This window comes from Cydia pomonella, chromosome 6 (assembly GCF_033807575.1).
Source record: "Cydia pomonella isolate Wapato2018A chromosome 6, ilCydPomo1, whole genome shotgun sequence".
Taxonomy (NCBI): domain Eukaryota; kingdom Metazoa; phylum Arthropoda; class Insecta; order Lepidoptera; family Tortricidae; genus Cydia; species Cydia pomonella.
The window spans coordinates 12,962,258-12,984,060 of record NC_084708.1 but is presented as its reverse complement, the minus strand read 5'-3'; the positions used below and the strand labels follow the sequence as shown (position 1 = coordinate 12,984,060).

The following is a 21,803-nucleotide window of genomic DNA, read 5'->3' as shown; positions in this document are numbered from 1 at the left end:
CAATACACATTGGACAAAGAAATTGCATAGGTGAAATACCACCCATAGGCGTTAACACTTGAATCCCTCACTACGCTAGGATTCTATTTTAGAATACCTCGTTACACTCGGAATGTAATTATAAAATCCTTCACTATTTTTTTTCTTAATTTTTTTTTATTAAAAGCACTATTTTCAAAATGATCTGCAGATACATGTTTCAATAAATGTAACTTTTCTATGGGAAGATGTATCAGGTCTTCGTTCCCAACAAAAACCCACTGCCTGCATCTGAAAACATACAGCCTTGGTTATGTACAGTTTATATTCCAAGTGTTTGCTAATGAGATGATCAACTGATTATTTAGCGCTAATATGCATCTATAAATCATGTTTTTTTGGCATCCAATTATCAACAACCCTTTATCAATGCTCTAACGTTTTATGTATTTATATGTCTATTAATCATGAGAACCGGTCTGGCCTACTGGGCAGTAACCCTGCCTATAAAGCCGATGGTCCCAGGTTCAAATCCTGGTACGGGCATTTATTTATGTGATGACCATGCATATTTGTTCCTGAGTCATGTGTGTTTTCTATGTATTTATATGTATATATCGTTGTCTAAGTACCCACAACACATGTCTTATTGAGCTTCCTATGGGATTAAGTCAATTTGTGTAATAATGTCGTATAATATTTTTTATTGATCACAAAAAGAGAGATTAATTTACTTACATTTCAGATTAATATATTAAATAATTACTAGATTAAAAAAATATGTTAAATAATGACCATTAATGCATAAATGATAGATAATTTTCCACTGAAAATCTACGACGAATTAATTTTGTGTCATATTGCATGCAAGTTCTCAGGAAATTTCACATATTTTATTTAATACTTACACTGATATACAAATAAACATACAATTATCGATAGTTTTAGTACATCCCAAAGAACCATGGCCCATCTGGAAGGCGATGAACAGGCTCAGGTCTCAGGTTGGCCGTTGTAAACAGAGCATGGTCGAATGGGGACTGCTTCGTGGCCACTCTATCCAATGTGCTTGCGACACTGCACCACAAACCATGGCGCACCTGCTGGATTGCCCCGCGTGCCCGCACTCGTGCTCTGAATCTGACCTGAGAGATGCCACGGTCCGGGCTGTCAGTACCGCTGCTTTCTGGGCATCCACTGTTTAGGGGAACCTCGACACGAGAGAAGAAGAAGAAGAGAAGAAGTACATCCCTAGTTCATAACTAAAAATAATATAAAATATCAAATTTTCGATGTGTTTAAAGCCTGCTGCACCAAAATAAGGTCAAAAGTATCTAAAGCAATACGTACCGGTCTTTATCCAAGGGAAATTTCGCCATAAAATCCCTTTTTTCGTGATTTTCTCGAGTGGCTCGCTTGCCACATATTTCACACTTAGTAAACCGTTTTCTCGGTGGCATTGTAACAAACTCGTTCTTTACTCTGATCACGGTTCACTATTTTCGATATTTTCACTAAATAATAAAGAAATTGCACAAAATACCCGAACAAAACATTGAAGCCTTCATAACAAACAAAACAATTAGGCTGACAGTTGACTTGATGTAAACTTGACAGAATAAATAGCACTGACGTTTTATTTTTCTTCGTTGGCAAAGATTTGCGAAACAAGTTCCATACAAAACTTATTTTGTTCCTAGTTGCGTCAGCCTGCACACTAATCTAACAAAGTGTATAGATATGATGTTACACAGTAGGTTTTGAAGTAAAAAAAAGTCTTAGTCGTACTTAATTTTAATGAAAAATTCATTTTACAAATTTTAATACTCAATTCTATAGATCAAAATACTTTTAAAAATAAAATAAATTCAGAGCCAGCATAAGTTCATTATATCCCAATAGAATGTTAGGCTCTGGTAAAAATATATTCTCAATTATAATGTATACATAATTATCGTAAGTAGTAGTCCTGGATGTATTAATTCAAAATTAACTTAAAATAAAAAATTGCTAAGTGTTTAATAACTGCCAGAGAAGGCATAAGAATGTGTTGAATACCAAATCCGGCTAAAAGGTGGGAATCGGCGGACATATTGCTTACTAGTTTCTTAACACTGTTCCCTAGCACAAAAATCTATATGGACTCATAATTCCCTTGGTAACAAGTTCATTGCAACATTAAAACATATGATAAAAGTTTCATGTGGGAGGATATAAAAAGGTCTTGATTTAGAGCTTCATATCAAGCTCGGACATCATTCAAACATTGTGACTTGAAAGAGCCTTTTAAACTAATATAACGATTTATAATATATAATACTTGTTTCACTAAACTTAATCATTTTATGGGTCATTAGTCATTACGCGTTACAGTTATACATCATTACAAAATATGTGTTGTCATCTGGAAGGCGTGAGAGTCAGGATGTCGGGTGTACCTGAATAATAAAAATAAACAAGTATGTATACCATATTTTTGCACCTAATCGATAAGGTGAAAAATGGTAGCGCCACTAGCGCCTACAAAAGTGTAATAGCAATGTAAAAAGTAAAATGAGTAAAACTTGGAAACCACAAATAAATGGGTAAATTTATAATTGAATATGAAGTTACAAAAATTTAGTTTTTATAGAATTTACCAATAATAGCGGGATCATTGCGTACTCAAAAACACCCGCCATTCTGACTGTCAGAATGGCGGGTTTACTGTTTTTTGGTAATTAAGTACAGGGAGGTAAAAAAAATTTTAAGGAGACTTTTGGAACTAAATAGAAAATATGGTATGCTTTTTATTTATTTAGGTACACCCGCCATCCTAACTCAGTGGAATGCGTATAGATTTGTCCGTCGTCAATACTACTGCCATCGTCATCATTGACATCCTTCGAGCAACATCGGGACTTCGAGCAACAACAGTCGGCATTCGCACTATTTCCCCTTTGCCGAAGCACATGCACAACTGGGAACTGGGCATAGCGCGGTACGTGTTGTGACTCGTCCGTACGCAAAATGAGATCGAGGTGTTTGTAATTTTCTATGTATTTGTGTCGTCATTGCAGATAGGACTTAGTATGTAGTGAGTGAGAAGTGCGACAGTGTGCAAGTGTCCCCCCGCAAAAAAATGGCAGAATTATTTGTACAGTAAGATATCGCTTGGGCTCCTCCCTTCCGACGTGTCGGAAGCCAGTGTTGCTCGATGTTGTCATCCATCAAAGTGACACCTTTATCCAAAATATGTTCAGAACAAATTCTAAAGCGTCTGCCAGACGGTCGCTGACAAGCATCAGAACGTCTGACCTTGATCCGGGGGTCGTCGTGAAAGCCGTGGCTAGACGGTTGGCAAACCAGTGTGTTCAGAACTCGCGGACGTACAACACGTAATGCAAGCGCACAAAATTGCCTCTAGCCTATAGAAATTTTAAGTTGACGTGGCACGCTTATTTGTTCAATTAAATTAAGAAAAGAGTGGGTAAAACGCTAACTTAATTAAGTTTTTCGTCAAAATTTTAATTTTTGTTACAAGTATTTATTTAAACTTTATTGTACAAAATACCACAATGATCGGGCTAAACAGATACATGTAAAAATAGTGCAAGGAGAAAGAAATAAGATATTTATTAGAACTATCGCAAACAACTGAAAAACTTGATAAAATACATATAAAATACACAAATAATAAAGCTTTTGTCGCTGACTGTACTTTTCTTGCAACAGACAACTAGTACTCACAGAGACAATTCTTACAAACCCAAACACAATTAGCTAGCGTTGTTTTATCACAGAGTACCTATGGTCACCTAAAAAATAAATATGGAAGTATTCTTTGTGCTCCTTATGTATGAGTATAACCTACCTATAGTTATATAATATCATAGATTACAAACAAACATTGCATGTTAAATAATTTGAGGAAATTTGAGGACTACGATGACATTCATAACTTTCTCAGAATAGAGAAGAAAGTTTTTAAGTAGTTGTCATGACTACGACCCGTGCGCACACGGTGCGTTCTCCGAGTGAAACGGCCTAGTGCGGTCATCGGCGACGGGCGGTCATACGGTTCCAGACCGCCTCAACCAAACCGCACTGACCGCGGCCGCTAGCGACGCTCGCAGACCAACGGTCACACGGTCTGTCCAGACCAAGGGCACACGGTCTGAGGGGCTTGTCGGCGACCGTCTAGCAGACGATTAAAAAATCTAGAAGCTCTCGGTAGGTATCAATTTAAAAGCAATTACGAAATAAGTTTTCCTACAAACATTTTAAATTTAACAGCAAATACAGTATTCATCTGTCAGATAATTTAAAATATATTCAGCCAGGAATAGTTGGATTTAACTTATTCATGGGTGCATAGACAAGATGCCAATCGTTCGTAAAGTAGCGAGTTATATCTCTTTATCACTCTTCCATATTAGTGCGACAGAGACAGTTGCGTTTCGTTCGCTACGGAGCGTAACGATCGGCATCTTGTCTACGCACCCTGTTCTTAAAAATTAAATGTCTAAACCGCCTAATGAATAAAAAAAGGTTTATCTTATCATATAAATGTCTATCCTAAACCTATGTTTTTATTTATTAACTTTATTACATAAAAATATATGCGTATGTTAAGTAACTAGCTGCCGATCCACCGCTCTACCTTTTAGCCCATCAATTAATAAGTCGATAACACAATACCAAACTAGTCTCCACAAACTTAAGCGTCAAATAAGAGTAAGGTGAATTTGTGTATTTTTACAAGGTACATGATTTGTACAGTTGGTTGCCATTTATTGAGAGCTATATCATCCCGCGATAAAGCTCTAGTTGAATTGTCAACACGCAGAGTCGCGGACGCGGGACGCGCTCGGGTTTCGTGCTACCACAGGCAATCGAACCTACAGACACTGAACTGATGTCAACTGCGGTCTATGATAGATTTTTTAAGTCACCGACGTAGGGTAGCGTCCTCCAGTAAAGCTGCGACTTATCTTTCGAATTGATGCGTCATCGATAGTTCTGTTGTCTCTGGCACTACCGTCGATCGGGAATCGAATAGGTGGAGCGACTCGCGACTAAGCGGGACGGCAACCTCGGGAACCGCGGCGCTATTCAAAGTTGGAGTTGAACATGTTGATGTTGAGGTCCTCGAAGGCGGCGCCGCCGCTCTGGTCGAGGATCTGCAGCATGTCCGACAGCTCGTGCGGCGCCGCGCTCTCCCCCGCGCCCGGCGCGCCCGCGCCGCCGCCCTGCCACGACCACATGCCTGCGAAATACAACCTCAGATTATGCAACTGCATTCTACAGAATACAGAATTTTATTGGTAAAATAAAGGTACGTCTTACAAGTCAAAATAAAATACAATTTTACAACTAATAATTATAGATTCAATAAAACAAATCAGTAATAGAAAAAAAATATTTCGTTTCACGGTGTTGGGTCAATGATCTTTGGTTAAGGTTATACACATGAAGTCATCAATTGAGTAGCATGCGTGTTGAATAAGTAATAATTTAAGATTTTTTTTAAAATTGAGTCAGTTTTCGAGTCCTTTTATGTAGATGGTAGTGAATTATATAATTTTGGTCCGATTACACTAAGCGACCGTCTCGACTTAGCGAGTCGGCAACTCGGAGCAACCAGTTTGGGAGTCCTGCGGGGCGGCCGGTCACAGGTACGTATAGATGCATTAGTTTTATACGTATGCATATTTGCTCTGACGTACATACAAGCCGACAGTACAAATATACAAGGCAAAGTTAATATTTTATGCTTTTTAAATAGCGGTTGTACTGGGTGGTCAGGGGGTTTACCGTCGATTATGCGGAGAGCACGTTTTTGCATCCTAAACACCCTATCACGTTCAGCGGCTGTGGCCCAGAGGTCAACACCATATGTAAGGATCGAATGGAAATATCCGTAATACGCTCTTTTGAGATTATCCGAAGTTAGGCTGGGTGCTAACCTGGACAGTGCATAGCAGGCAGAAGCCAGCCTGTCGCAGGTCGACTGGATACGTGGACCCCAAGTCAGCCCGGCATCAATTTCGAACCCAAGATATTTAACTGTATCAACCTGAGGGATTTGGGTGTTGTTAAGAACTTTATGTAATTTTGTTTTAATCGTGTTTCTTAACTGGAAGTGGATAATATTCGTTTTATCCAAGTTTAATACCATACCATTAGCATTAAACCATTATTTGACGAGTTGGTTTATTACATAATTAAGTTTCATTTTTAAAGTTTCAATATCATCCGCATGCACAATCACACAAGTATCATTCTACCACTATACTGTGAGTAACATCACAACTTTAAAAAAAATCAGGCGTCTATTTAAAAAAAAAACCCAGGACAAATTGCAAGCCAGGATCGCTCACCTAGGGTTCCGTACAAAGTTAAGTATTTTTTCTTCGAATTCTTATATTCGAATGTCATTTCAACGTGCGGGGCCTAATACAAGTTCGAAATATTTGGATTCTATTCTCTGTCCCTTTCACGTCACTAACAAAAATAAGAAACAAAAAACTTCAAACGCCATTCGACGGTTTATAATAGAACCCCGAAATAAGTCCGCATCGTTCCAAAACACACTACGAGTATCATTCGTAATAATGAATTACTTTTTAAAAAGTTTTAAACTTAATAAAAACACTATATTTTACGTGTTTTGTTGTGAATACAATCAACTTACAATAGAACTCTTAAAAAAATACAAAGATAAATGAATAATTCTACATTTAACGATCTCTAAAAGTTGTCGATTGAACTGTCAATTGATATTCGTTATTTCTCATATTATTTGATTGAAATTTCTTTCGTTTTGTTTTAGTATTTTATTTCGGTAATTAAACTTAATTGTTAGAATTGAATACCTTACAAAACATTAGTTTACATTACAAAAATAGTGATGAAGAAAGGTTACATTTTTTCATGTTGTAATTTTACCTTCCTAAATATGTTCTTACTGCTGAGGCGAAACGAAAAGCCTTAGTTACTACTAGAGATCAATAGTAGATAGTTAACCAAGGGTGGAAAGTGAACCATATCAGCCGAGATATTTTGGCCAATAGTTCGAGGGTGAGATGGTTACTTTTACCCGAGTTAAACACTCTACTTTTCATTTCGACTATGAGGAAACTCAAACACAAAAAATCTAGGTTTATTATAGATATATTTCTTTAGAACAAATTATTAACAGACACATACTTACAGCGATAGGCAAACGACATAACAACAATGAAATTAAATTAGTTAAAGTTTACCATAGAAATAGGATAAGCGTTTGACATGTCTCTGAAGTTTACAGAGAAATTTGAACAATTCGAAAAAGATTCGCTTTTAAAGTTTTCCGATCGTCTTTATAAATGTTAACAAGTTCGTAAAATTCTTCAAATCAACTTGATGCTTGTTATGAATAGTTGATTTAACCATTGTATACGTGCTCCAAAGTGTAGATGGTTTTAAGAGCCCTTAATCCTTGGAGCGTTCTCCGATTTCACGAAATAACGCTCGATAGATGGCGTTGGCGCTCGGTACGCGAGCGCCGGCAACGCGACGCGCGTTTCAATGCAGACTAGAATAATCTTGATAGTTTTCAATATAATTTCAAGCAACATTAATTTTAGTGTCATATGATATCATATGGGCACTCTTTATTTTATTGTATATGCACAGTAGTTTTTTTTTTTTATGTACACTACTACTAAGTGTACAAACTACAGAGTGTACTATAACCCTTGCTCTTTATTCTGTCTCTTTCACACCAATGGAAAATGAAGAAGTTACTAAATGACTGCAGGTATAAATAAAGTATATTAGTGCGATAGAGAGACAGATAGTGTTTCGTTGTCGTATCGTAAACGATTGGCATGTTGGCCACACACTTGCTTAGTGCCTAGCCAAAATACCAATCGTTTGCGTATATTAGTGCGATAGAGAGAGAGAGTAGTGTTTCGTTGTCGTATCGTAAACGATTGGCATGTTGGCTACGCACCCATGATACCTAGCCAAGAAGCCAATCGATTGCGCATATTAGTGCGATAGAGAGACAGATAGTGTTTTCTTGTCGTATCGTAAACGTTTGGCATGTTGGCTACGCACCCATGCTGCCCAGCCAAGATGCCAATCGTTTGTGCATATTAGTACGAGAGAGAGACAGATAGTGTTTCGTTGTCGTATCGATTGGCATGGTGGCTACGCACCCATGCTGCGTAGTCAAGATGCCAATCGTTTGCGCACATTAGTGCTATAGAGTTTCAGTGTTATTTGAAATCACGTTAGGGTTTGTATTATTATTTTTGACCCGAATGAAGCCCATCCAGGTTCTTATGATGGAGTCAGGAGTTGGTCACCAGAATTCCTAATCTACTCATTATAATTCCATCGTGCTTGGGCTCAAAAGATTTGCCCTGACGAACACCATCGATCTAGATGAGGTCCAGGGTCTCATGACGGAGTCAGGAGTTGGTCACCAGAACTCCCCAGAACTCCTAATCTACTCATCATAACTCCATCGAGTTTGGGCTCAATAGATTTACCCTGATGAGCACCATCAATCTAGATGAAGTCCAGGGTCTCATGATGGAGTCAGGAGTAGGTCACTAGAACTCCTAATCTACTCATTATAATTCCATCGTATTCGAGCTCAATAGATTTGCCCTGACGAGTACCATCGATCTAAATGAAGTCCAGGGTCTCATGATGGAGTCAGGAGTTGGTCACCAGAACTCCTAATCTACTCATTATAATTCCATCGTGTTTGGGCTCAAAAGATTTGCCCTGACGAGTACCATCGATCTAGATGAAGTCTAGGGTCTCATGATGGAGTCAGGAGTTGGTCACCATAATTCCTAATCTACTCATCATAACTCCATCGTGTTTGGGCTCAATAGATTTGTCCTCACGAGCACCATCAATCTAGATGATGTTCAGGGTCTCATGATGGAGTCAGGAGTTGGTCACTAGAACTCCTAATCTACTCATTATAATTCCATCGTGTTTGGGCTCAAAAGATTTGCCCTGATGAGTACCATCGATCTAGATGAAGTCCAGGGTCTCATGATGGAGTCAGGAGTTGGTCACCATAATTCCTAATCTACTCATCATAACTCCATCGTGTTTGGGCTCAATAGATTTGCCTTCACGAGCACCATCAATCTAGATGATGTTCAGGGTCTCATGATGGAGTCAGGAGTTGGTCACTAGAACTCCTAATCTACTCATTATAATTCCATCGTGTTTGGGCTCAAAAGATTTGCCCTGACGAGTACCATCGATCTAGATGAAGTCCAGGGTCTCATGATGGAGTCAGGAGTTGGTCACCAGAACTCGTAATCTATTTATCATAACTCCATCGTGTTTGGGCTCAATAGATTTACTCCGACAAGCACCATCAAATTACCATTATGATGAATAGATTAGGAGTTCTGGTGACCTACTACTGAGTCCATCATGAGACCCTCGACTTAATCTAGATCGATGGTACTCGTCAGGGCAAATCTTTTGAGCCCAAACACGATGGAGTTATGATGAATAGACTAGGAGTTCTGGTGATCAACTCCTGAGTCCATCATGAGACCCTGGACCTGATCTAGATTGATGGTGCTCGTCAGGGCAAATCTATTGAGCCCATACACGATGGAGTTATGATGAGTAGATTAGGAGTTCTGGTGACCAACTCCTGACTCCATCATGAGACCCTGGACCTCATCTAGATCGATGGTGCTCGTCAGGGCAAATCTTTTGAGCCCAAACACGTTGGAATTATAATGAGTAGATTAGGAGTTCTAGTGACCAACTCCTGACTCCATCATGAGACCCTGGACTTTATCTAGATTGATGATGCTCGTCAGGGCAAATCTATTGAGCCCAAACACGATGAGGTTATGATGAGTAGTTTAGGAGTTCTGGTGACCAACTCCTGACTCCATCATGAGACCCTGGACCTCATCTAGATCGATGGTGTTCATCAGGGCAAATCTATTGAGCCCAAACACGATGGAGTTATGATGAGTAGATTAGGAGTTCTGGTGACCAACTCCTGACTCCATCATGAGACCCTGGACCTCATCTAGATCGATGGTGCTCAATAGGGCAAATCTTTTGAGCCCAAACACGTTGGAATTATAATGAGTAGATTAGGAGTTCTAGTGACCAACTCCTGACTCCATCATGAGACCCTGGACTTTATCTAGATTGATGATGCTCGTCAGGGCAAATCTATTGAGCCCGAACACGATGAGGTTATGATGAGTAGATTAGGAGTTCTGGTGACCAACTCCTGACTCCATCATGAGACCCTGGGCCTCATCTAGATCGATGGTGTTCATCAGGGCAAATCTATTGAGCCCAAACACGATGGAGTTATGATGAGTAGATTAGGAGTTCTGGTAACCAGCTCCTGACTCCATCATGAGACCCTGGACCTCATCTAGATTGATGGTGCTCGTCAGGGCAACTCTATTGAACACAAACACGATGGAGTTATGATGAGTAGATTAGGAGTTCTGGTGACCAGCTCCTGACTCCATCATGAGACCCTGGACCTCATCTAGATTGAAGGTGCTCGTCAGGGCAACTCTATTGAGCCCAAACACGATGGAGTTATGATGAGTAGAGTAGGAGTTCTGGTGACCAACTCCTGACTCCATCATGAGACCCTGGACCTCATCTAGATCGATGGTGCTCATCAGGGCAAATCTTTTGAGCCCAAACACGTTGGAATTATAATGAGTAGATTAGGAGTTCTAGTGACCAACTCCTGACTCCATCATGAGACCCTGGACTTTATCTAGATTGATGATGCTCGTCAGGGCAAATCTATTGAGCCCGAACACGATGAGGTTATGATGAGTAGTTTAGGAGTTCTGGTGACCAACTCCTGACTCCATCATGAGACCCTGGGCCTCATCTAGATCGATGGTGTTCATCAGGGCAAATCTATTGAGCCCAAACACGATGGAGTTATGATGAGTAGATTAGGAGTTCTGGTGACCAGCTCCTGACTCCATCATGAGACCCTGGACCTCATCTAGATTGATGATGCTCGTCAGGGCAACTCTATTGAACCCAAACACGATGGAGTTATGATGAGTAGATTAGGAGTTCTGGTGACCAGCTCCTGACTCCATCATGAGACCCTGGACCTCATCTAGATTGAAGGTGCTCATCAGGGCAACTCTGTTGAGCCCAAACACGATGGAATTATAATGAGTAGATTAGGAGTTCTAGTGACCAACTCCTGACTCCATCATGAGACCCTGGACCTCATCTAGACCGATGGTGTTCGTCAGGGCAAATCTTTTGAGCCCAAACACGATGGGATTATAATTAGTAGATTAGGAGTTCTGGTGACCAACTCCTGACTCCATCATGAGAACTTGGACTTCATCCGGGTCAAAAATTATAATGTAAACCCTAACGTAATTTCAAGTGAAAATGCGTTTTTCAGAAAATCGCAGCCAAATAACACTAGACCTTACTCATAGTGTTGTGTTCCTGCCGGTGAGTAAGGTTGCCAGAGCTCAACGAGGGGCGGGAGGGGGTTAGGGTCGGCAACGCGCATGTAACTCCTCTGGAGTTGCAGTCGTACATATGCGGGCCGTATGCTTGTTTGCCACCGACTTAGTATTAAAAAAAAAGTAACACTGAAAATCCATCAATAAGCGAGTCTGTTAGGCATACCGTAAAAAATGAACTTTTATTAAGATTTTCTAATCGCAGTATATAGCACTTCTCGGAACTCCGTAGCTGATTACGATCGCAACGAATGCCTGACAATCGAGCACAGGTCCGTCCTCTAAGCGCGCTCCGCGCGGACTGAGAGCGGGGCGTCGCTGCTGCGTGATTTATACGTGTTTTAAAAAAATATAAATTTACGGCAATGTAGGTCCCATAGTTACGATTTTTTTTTCATAGGTTAACATAAAGTTACAGTTTGCTATAATATTATTTTTAAAGCAAAATATGCGTACAATTTGCGGAAATAAAATATAATAAAACCCTGTTTTCGCCAAAAAAATGAAGAAAACTCGGAAGGTATTTTATCAGTTTTTTCAAATGAATCTTCGATTGTTAATCATTCCAGCCCCTCGTACGAGATATGTTGAATCAAATTGTAGTCATTCATGTACCAAATGATTCTTGTTTATAGCAAAATTGAGAACCGAAACGCCACATCTCACTGCAAAATTTGGAAAAGACTCCCAAAAAACCTCATTAAAAAAGAGGTTTAAAAGAGAAAATGAAAATTTGAACTGTTGGAGCCGCTAGTTTAGGAAACGATTATTTAAGTACGTTATCAGTTTTTGAATAAATACTAATAGTTACGTCGTAATCTTGAATGAAAAAGGAAGCATTTTACAAAATACGCTCGTCTGTAGGAATAAGGACTCTTAATGTCTTCGATATTTCTGCGAAATATGCCAGAAACACGGTTTCCGAAAGAGACTTTACTTTCTTAGCGTTTCTCCAGTTTATAAAGTGGTCGTATGCCTTCATGTATCTCTCCTTAGAACATTCCGGTAACAAACTATCGATCGCCGTTTTCGCCTCTACTTTTATCTATTCGGGAGTTGAATTAATTTTTTCGTCGCTGGAATCGCACGATAAATCCATTTTTATTCAGAACTGAACAATTTTCTTGTTTTATCCGTTATCCCGCCTTTTCTATGATTTTGTTTCCAATTAAAGTTTCAGTGTAATGGGCTCTACTCTATAGACACCAAAACACATGCAACAAATCGCAAACGATTTTTGATACAATCCCGATAAATTGGGTAATTCAGTCTATAAAACCCAACCCACCCAGAGACAGAAAAAGATAGCAATAGGTGTCTGTACCACCATGAATGAGTGGAATAGTAGAATGATTTGAATAGCTTTTTTCAAGAGACAGAATGAGATAGCAATAGGTGTCTGTACCGCCTTAAATGAATGGAGGTACAGACACTGGGTCTATTTTATATAGCATAAGCTTGCTCATCATAACTTAATTACTTTCCACCCTAGGGTGGGAAAAGCTATTTTCCACCCGGTTAGATAGACCAGCTCATGAAAATCACACTTTCCGAACAGGAGAGATGAAAAGTTATTTACATCTCGTGAGATTTTGAGTCCCTTACTACTCGTACGCTCATGATATCATATTATCTTAAATCTTTCGCTTGCACGGATAGGTGGTGGTTGTAAACCCGAAGAAATATCAAACTTTACTCTTGTTGTACTAATAACTATTAGTCTAGCCTAAGGTCCCACTTTGTCGCTTATACTGAATGCAATCCCGACTCCTGATTATTCGAGAAATATCAATCCCGCTAGATCCCGGAATTTTCGGGATCCCGCGTAGATAAAAAAAAAGTAAAACTCGATTGAATTAAAACGATAATAACGGCATGTTTGTTATGGTGATGTTAATTAAAATAACATATTAATAGACAGAAAACAAAAACCTGTATTCTTTAATATTAATAACTAAATCATCATCAGCTTTCTTTAGAAATTAACAAAGGTAATCAAAAACAGCTTTACACAAGTTGCATTGAGCAGTCAAATTATTAACTGCTTTCTGAAAATATCTCCATACCGGTAAACGGCTGCTACACTCCACGTACGCTTGATCTGGATTACTTGTCGACATTTTAAGGTATTAACAACCTAACACTTATAGGAATCCAAGTTATGTTTATTTAATCCATATAAACAGTAAAAAATGCGTAATTTAAGAAAAAATAATCAATACAACTGCACAACTAAAACAATTAGCAATGTAAACAAACAAATGGCCGCCTCTCCGCACGCATGTACTTCTTTCTCACTCACTCGACACTGTTGTATATTATCTGTCACGCTCGTCACCTTTCGTTAATATTCGGAAATACTCGGATTAGTTTTCTAACGCTGTTCGGCGCTCCCGCCACTCCCGGCTGTCAGTCAGCGGCTCAGCGCGCCGCTTGCGCCCCGAGTGGACGTGTGTAGCGTCGCTGACGACTGCCGCCCAATCCCGTCAATCCCGAACGGGATCCCGTCATATAATGCGTCGGGATTGATCCCGAAAAATTACACGGGATCTCGCGAGATCGGGATCCCGCGGGATCGGGATTGCATTCCCAAGTCGCTTAACATAAGGACGGGATCTTTATACAAATAACCTGTCAAAGCGTCCTTATGGCAAGCGACAAATTAGACTTTTTACTTAAAAACGACACATTTCATCACACTTGCACAGGAACACCCAAGTGCAGCGGGAGCTAAAGTCCATTTTACTTCCGCGGGAACGAGAGTCATAGCTTTTTTTTTATTTATTATTATGTCACTACCTCATACAAACCAAGAAGTTATAAGTAAAATACTTGTTTAAAATCAAGGTATAAAATGAGTTGTACTTATAAAATACTGAAGGTTATTTTTTTTTGTAATGTATAAAAATATTTGATTTAATTCATTTAATAGCCGTTTAAAATATTTTTACAGAATAGTGATGTTGACAAGTTTTAGAACTACTAGTTGAACACATTATTACAAAAAATGTATTGATATTTTTGTCAAATAAAAAAATCAAGTTTTAGCTTAGTGTTAAAAGGCCGTGGCAACATCTCGGCATCATTTCGGCCTGATTTTTCTGATGATGAGCCACGTCATTAGTATGTGCAAAGAGAATTTGAAATAGAGGTGGATTGTCAAAGAAAACTTTGTAGCCGCAGTTATTTTACTGCCATCTTTCGACACATGATTAAAACTTTTAGAACGCCATTTGACTTAGATCCTTATTTTGTTACATGTCAAAAAGTGACGGAAGAATTAATTCGCTTAAAATTTTGTTTTTTCTTCGCAAGTGTGATTAAAAACATTGTGTTTAACTCCGGGGGTAAGAAGTATTTAATTCACTCCAGGCTGCGGCGGCCGTGAATCTACAGAATGTCGTTTAGAATATGTCACTTACTGTTATGCGCTATGATTGGCTGTAGCGTTGTCACTTGAAAATAAATGACAATGGAAATCAACTCTAGGTAGACGGTTTCATGCAATATAGAACATGTTTTTCTCAAACTTGTAATGAAATATTGACATGATTTATTTCAAATCGGGTCCGGAAATACTACATATCAGGTGCGATGAGTGAAGATTATATGTGAAGGAATTTCATACAGCCTTACACACCTAGGCCTGTAAGGCAACCTTCTTTTGTTTTTAAACGTCAAATTATGGTACGTCTTTGCATACAACCATAAAATACCTATAAGTACAATTCTGTCATTATGCTTTTTTTTTTTCTTTTTTGCTTTTTTTTTCTTTTTTGTGTTTGTTACCGCGCTACGCTCGGCCGTCTATACCTACTGGTTAAAAAAAACCTCCACCTACAACGACGATTCGTATTTACTATCACAAATTTAAATTATTGAAACAACAACCTGAACAAATTTAAAATGAATGTTTCTTAATATCAATGGTTGTTTAAAATGCATAACATCATCCCCATATAAAACCTGTTTTGATCAAGAGAAATCTAAATAATATGATCCTAGTTAAACTATACGTGAAAAGTAATCCCATATTTTTTCCAGTGTTTGTTGGAACGACTAGCACATCATTTATCCGCACAATAAGGCATATTTCTTTTGTTAAAGATATAATTTGCATTCTTCTTACTACGACTGTGACAACGGGCCCCCATTTGCAAACTAAATGGTTCCGCGGCACAAAGTTGACGCCCCGCCCGCTTCGGCACAAGGTGTGTGGGGTCATTTTACAGAGCTAGTTCGTCATCTATGTTTATTATCAATCGCTGAGCGGAGCTCTCTGTACTGCTACTCGACAATAGATATCGCGGCAAACAAAAAGTCTAATGCTCAACGATTTACAGCTAATATTATAACCAGAGTAACCGGAACTCTATTTTCAACTCCTACGCTTACTCTACCTACATTGAGCATTAGACTTTTTGTTTGCCGGGATATCTATTGTCGAGTAGCAGTACTGAGAGTTCCGATACTTGACGCTAGATGTAGACTACGAAAATATTAGTATTTTTGGTAACAAAACGTTGTATGGAGTGAGCACTCCTGGTATTCTTAATTCTCTTTGCTAATGGGAAACACGCCGACCGCCAGCTGGGCAGTTTGTATGCCAGGTTTTTGACTTTATTGCTTTATTACGAAATAGATGATTTTTGTTAGCATTAGATAATAAAACACAGCTTTATGTCGCTTGCAAGCGACTTAAACACCGACTTTACGAGCATGAGAATTTATATACAAGGTTACACCTCACAGTGTGAGATTATGCCTTAGTTGCGGCCATGTGGTTTTATGATTTCATTTGATAAATATAATTAAATAATACAACTTTGGATAAGAAACTATATTTATATTTGGCTTAGTAATGAAGTTAATAAGAATCTATGGAAATCTCTATGAAAACCATATAAACTGGATATCTCATTTCCAATTCCCTTGTTAGCTATGAGCTTAATAAATTATGCTAACATTTAAAATTGACTATGACCTGTTTATTATTTATTATTATTTATTTATTGTTCGGAGAACCAACAGCTATAGATTGTACAATAGTTATATATATAGATAACAAAGAGCCAATTATAGGTTCCCACCGGTAGCAACAGGTTAACAGATAATTGGTGGTTAGCACTAGATTTTTTTTTTTTTTACAACGTGTTACCACTAATATTTTTAAATATTAATACTTATTATATTATATACTGAACAAAGAAACCAAAACTTATTAGTAATCTTAATACGTTAATCGATACAATAATATGCCAACACATACGACTCGCTCACTCAAGTAATTTGTCTGTTAGAATCCGTCTTATAGTTGTGATGTTGCTATTAAAAACGTCTATATCCCGCTCCTTCGTTAGTTCATTTAGACTTTTACCAGCTCGTAGTAGAAAGCTATTCTTTCTGTAATTACGTGATGAAAAAGGAATTGAGAGGGGAGGGAAGTATCTTTTAGACCTAGATGGAGTATTGAAGGAGAGCTTAGCGAGCAATTCAGGACAATCAATGTTACCATTTAAAATATTAAGTATATAAGTAATATCTGCAATCTGTCGACGTTTATGTAGTGGGATAAGGTGATGTTTTTTACAAATATTCTCATAATTGGATGAATTATAAGGAGTTTTCATTTTAAAGCAGAGGTATTTTACAAACTTTTTCTGTATACGTTCTATTCTGTTAATGTAAATATTATAACTGGGGTTCCAAATTTGAGACGCATATTCAAGTTTACTTCTGACATATGTACAATAAAGAACTTTTATAGTTTTAATTTGGGTAAAATGTAAAGAACTACGCATTATGAATCCCAAAGTCTTGGTAGCACCAGTTACTATATTATCTATATGAGTATCAAATAAAAGCTTTGAATCATGGGTGACTCCCAGGTCCTTCATACATGACACAGATTTAAGCACATGATCATTTAGCTTGTACGAAGTTGGAATTGAACTTTGTTGTCTAGTGAAGGTTAAAGTAAAGCATTTAGATACATTTAGATCTAATTTATTGGTCTGGCAATATGCAACAAGACGTGTAAGGTCATCTTGTAAAAGAGCAGAGTCATCCAATGAATTAATTTTGGTAAAAAATTTCATGTCGTCAGCGAAACATAGCAATTTGGAAGTGTGGAAACAATCACTGATGTCATTGACAAATATATTGAAAAGGAAAGGCCCCAGCAACGATCCTTGAGGAACGCCACTGGGAACAGTTACCCAGCCAGACACATAGTTGTTAATGACAACAGCTTGCGACCTATTGTCAATATAAGACGTGAACCAGCGCAACAGATCACCGTGAATACCCATATTAATTAACTTGAGGATTAGCAATTTATGGTCAATTTTATCGAACGCTTTACTATAGTCTGTGTAAACTACATCTACTTGACTACCTTCAGACATGACTTTAGTTACATAATCATTAAGGAGTATCAAATTTGAAACGGTATAAACTGTTATTAAAATAAATAAATAAATTAGTTTATAGGCCGCAAAAATTGTAAATTAATCAAATTCCGCATTTTTTAATTTTTTCTGGCAACTGTACCATTGGAGTAATATTTTGAAAGTCTAATAATATCATTGTAATGCCAAGTCTTAAAACCGTCAATGGAAAATGTAGTTCAATATTCTACCAATGATACTACATTGCACCCAGACGTAAATCATATAATATTGTCGGCAGAAAACCCTTTGTTCCACTAGATAAATAAACAAATTTCACAGCCTTGCACATCGACATTACACCCACAGTAAATTCTATTAGGCTTATACACATATACTTGAATACTGTTGTGTTATGTACTTACCAACTAACCGGCCGTCAAATTAAGTATACACAAATACATTTAAAATATGAACCTTCCTCTTTATTCAGTTGGTTAATATTTATAATTATAAAGGTACGATTGAAAGACACCAATAGCACAGGATAAAAATAACTAAAATCTTGCTATAAAGTTTAACTCTGATGTGACAACCCTGTTTCCATAGAAATTTAGTAAATCCTTAGAAATGCAATATCTCCGAAGTCCTGTTGATATTTGTTGTTCAGCTAGTTTTTATGCAGACCAAAAAGAGTTATGCGGCATTTCAGGAATTTAAAATGGGTTAGATACGCCGCGCGGGCGAGCCGTCGGCCGCGGGCGCGGTGCCCGAGCCGGCCGCTGTACGTGTATACTGACCGTGCGCCGGGTGCGGGTGGTGGTTGTGGTGGTAGTGCGCGGGCGGCAGGTAGGCGGGCGCGGGCGGGGAGCGCGCGGGCGAGCCGTCGGCCGCGGGCGCGGTGCCCGAGCCGGCCGCTGTACGTGTATACTGACCGTGCGCCGGGTGCGGGTGGTGGTTGTGGTGGTAGTGCGCGGGCGGCAGGTAGGCGGGCGCGGGCGGGGAGCGCGCGGGCGAGCCGTCGGCCGCGGGCGCGGTGCCCGAGCCGGCCGCTGTACGTGTATACTGACCGTGCGCCGGGTGCGGGTGGTGGTTGTGGTGGTAGTGCGCGGGCGGCAGGTAGGCGGGCGCGGGCGGGGAGCGCGCGGGCGAGCCGTCGGCCGCGGGCGCGGTGCCCGAGCCGGCCGCTGTACGTGTATACTGACCGTGCGCCGGGTGCGGGTGGTGGTTGTGGTGGTAGTGCGCGGGCGGCAGGTAGGCGGGCGCGGGCGGGGAGCGCGCGGGCGAGCCGTCGGCCGCGGGCGCGGTGCCCGAGCCGGCCGCTGTACGTGTATACTGACCGTGCGCCGGGTGCGGGTGGTGGTTGTGGTGGTAGTGCGCGGGCGGCAGGTAGGCGGGCGCGGGCGGGGAGCGCGCGGGCGAGCCGTCGGCCGCGGGCGCGGTGCCCGAGCCGGCCGCTGTACGTGTATACTGACCGTGCGCCGGGTGCGGGTGGTGGTTGTGGTGGTAGTGCGCGGGCGGCAGGTAGGCGGGCGCGGGCGGGGAGCGCGCGGGCGAGCCGTCGGCCGCGGGCGCGGTGCCCGAGCCGGCCGCTGTACGTGTATACTGACCGTGCGCCGGGTGCGGGTGGTGGTTGTGGTGGTAGTGCGCGGGCGGCAGGTAGGCGGGCGCGGGCGGGGAGCGCGCGGGCGAGCCGTCGGCCGCGGGCGCGGTGCCCGAGCCGGCCGCTGTACGTGTATACTGACCGTGCGCCGGGTGCGGGTGGTGGTTGTGGTGGTAGTGCGCGGGCGGCAGGTAGGCGGGCGCGGGCGGGGAGCGCGCGGGCGAGCCGTCGGCCGCGGGCGCGGTGCCCGAGCCGGCCGCGGGCGCCTCGCCGCTGTACGCGTAGCTCTCGCCGCCGGCTCCGCCGCTCTGGACAAACAGTGAAACACTGTTAATGTATAATTTTTGTGTCCTAATATGTCGAGTAAAGCGGCAAAATGCGGGGAGAATATGTTTTGAAATTTTTTAAGTTATACTAAACCCTAAATATGAATCCGACGAAATGATACAATAATTCTCATTTCATACCATTTATTTGTATTCGTATATTACAGTCTTATGTTTTCTTCATAGGTGGTGTGAAAGCAGCATAGGTTTTGTCATCGCGGGCGTACATTGAATCTTTCGCCTCCTTAAGATTCAATGTACGCCCTCGACGTAATTATTTGATTTTGCAGTTGTGAGATAATCTAGTATTGGCATTGGTTGTTGTATGACATACGGGTCGGAGCGTGGTCCAGGTGGTGACGGGCGGGGTGTTGGCGACGCGGTGCGGCGAGTAGTCGGGCGCGTAGTGCGGCGCGTAGCCCGCGCCCGCCGCCGGCGCCGCGCCCGGCGACCGCGCGCCCGCCGCGCCCATGCCCACGCTGCCGGCTGCAACTAACGCATATTACTGCAGATACATATATTAGCGAAATTCGATTCAAAATACGCATTAAAAAGTAAATTTACAAAAAACAAAACTACATTTTGTCACTACTTTTAAGCATTAAAGGCTCCATCACGAAAATTATCAACAAAAATCAAGTGGATGTTTTTATGGCGTAACAATTTGTGGTAGCTAAAAAGGTAGCAAATGTAGATCGAGTCATCCTCAAAAAACACCATTTTCACAATTATCTTAATGAAAGACTAAGACTGATAAATAGAAGTCAGTAGTAAAATGAGTCGTACCAGGCGGTGCATGGTGTTGCTGGTGCAGCACAGGCTGCTGCGCGGCCTGGTACACGTCGCGGTGCCGCAAGTGGTAGTCGTAGTTTTCCTCCGGCGGCGCCTCGCCACTCGCGCTGCCTAGCGACCGGCTACGCAAACAAAACAGTTAACCCCTCGAACGCCTTAAGGTCTTCGCACACTATATCAATTCCACACCAACTCAACTCACTTTTGGTTCAGCTTAGTGGAGGACGAGTGGACGACGCGTAGACCACCCGACAGTTACCTAAATGTTAAACTTGTACTGTAGGACATACAAGATAAGGCTTTAATTTCAATATTTAATTTTGAGTCGAGTGGCTGTTGAGTTGTAATAGTGTGCTAAGACCTTAACAAATATCAAAAACCTCTAACTACCAAGGGTTTAGAATAGAAGAAATTTATGCAGAAAACGCGTGACTGTGGGCAAGACCGGCATACTTTATTTATTTTTTACATTGGAGTATTCTAGCTCCGTTAGTTATTCACTTACGTGACCGCTTGTAATCACATACCATGAAGAATTTCATAAATAATAATTAAGCTATAGTGACAGATCATTTTAATCATAAATTAAGCAAAAACAATAGTATTTTTAAAAATTCGGCGAGTAGACGGACTTCCCGTGTAGTTTAAGGTAAGTCCGTCTAGTAACGATATCAGCCATACTATGGGTGCTTATGTGTTCGTATTCGAATTCTTACAAAGAATGAAACAAGACAATGAAAAGTGTACTCTAAACTTGTTAATATAGGGTTTAGATTCGAAATAAACACAAATTTTCTTATTAAAAGGTAAGTTACGTAATATATTACGTAAATGGGGTGGTAAACCTTTTTTGGAAAATAATTATACGTACTTATTTTTTGGACTTCTCAAATAAAATACCAATAGTCATTTTAAATTTACTCGTTGTTTTAAATTTACGGAGATCAAAGAGGGTTACATAAATAAACTCATAGTAGTAGCAATTTTAAACTACGAACACCGTTTAAGTTTAAATCAAATAGTGATTGGCAAATCAAACTCCATAACAGAAGTAGGTACCCTACATACGTAAATTTTCAGGATAAGTAAGGCGAAGAACCCACGTCACATAGCGGCGTGGCACGCGCGGTACAGCATTGGCGTGGCGCGTAACCTTGTATCACGGTGTAGGCAAAACGGCTAAACCACGATAAGTACAATAAATGTTCCGAAA

At 40.5% G+C, this 21,803-nt stretch overlaps 1 protein-coding gene across 4 annotated transcripts in view; it reads right to left on the bottom strand.

The window, feature by feature from the left end:
* Positions 1-1,757: 1,757 nt before the first annotated feature.
* Positions 1,758-21,803, bottom strand: part of LOC133519015 (aryl hydrocarbon receptor nuclear translocator homolog) — a 56,637-nt gene continuing 36,591 nt past the window's right edge. For 3 of the 4 annotated variants that reach the window (XM_061852865.1, XM_061852861.1, XM_061852863.1), the window contains 4 exons: positions 20,585-20,712; positions 20,133-20,290; positions 18,670-19,780; positions 1,758-5,227 (listed from right to left, as the gene is read on the bottom strand). In XM_061852865.1, coding sequence (XP_061708849.1) covers positions 5,070-5,227; positions 18,670-19,780; positions 20,133-20,290; positions 20,585-20,712 — 1,555 coding nt within the window. In that variant the 3' untranslated portion in view covers positions 1,758-5,069. The remainder of the gene's footprint in view (positions 5,228-18,669; positions 19,781-20,132; positions 20,291-20,584; positions 20,713-21,803) is intronic. The other variant, XM_061852862.1, reaches the window with a different exon arrangement.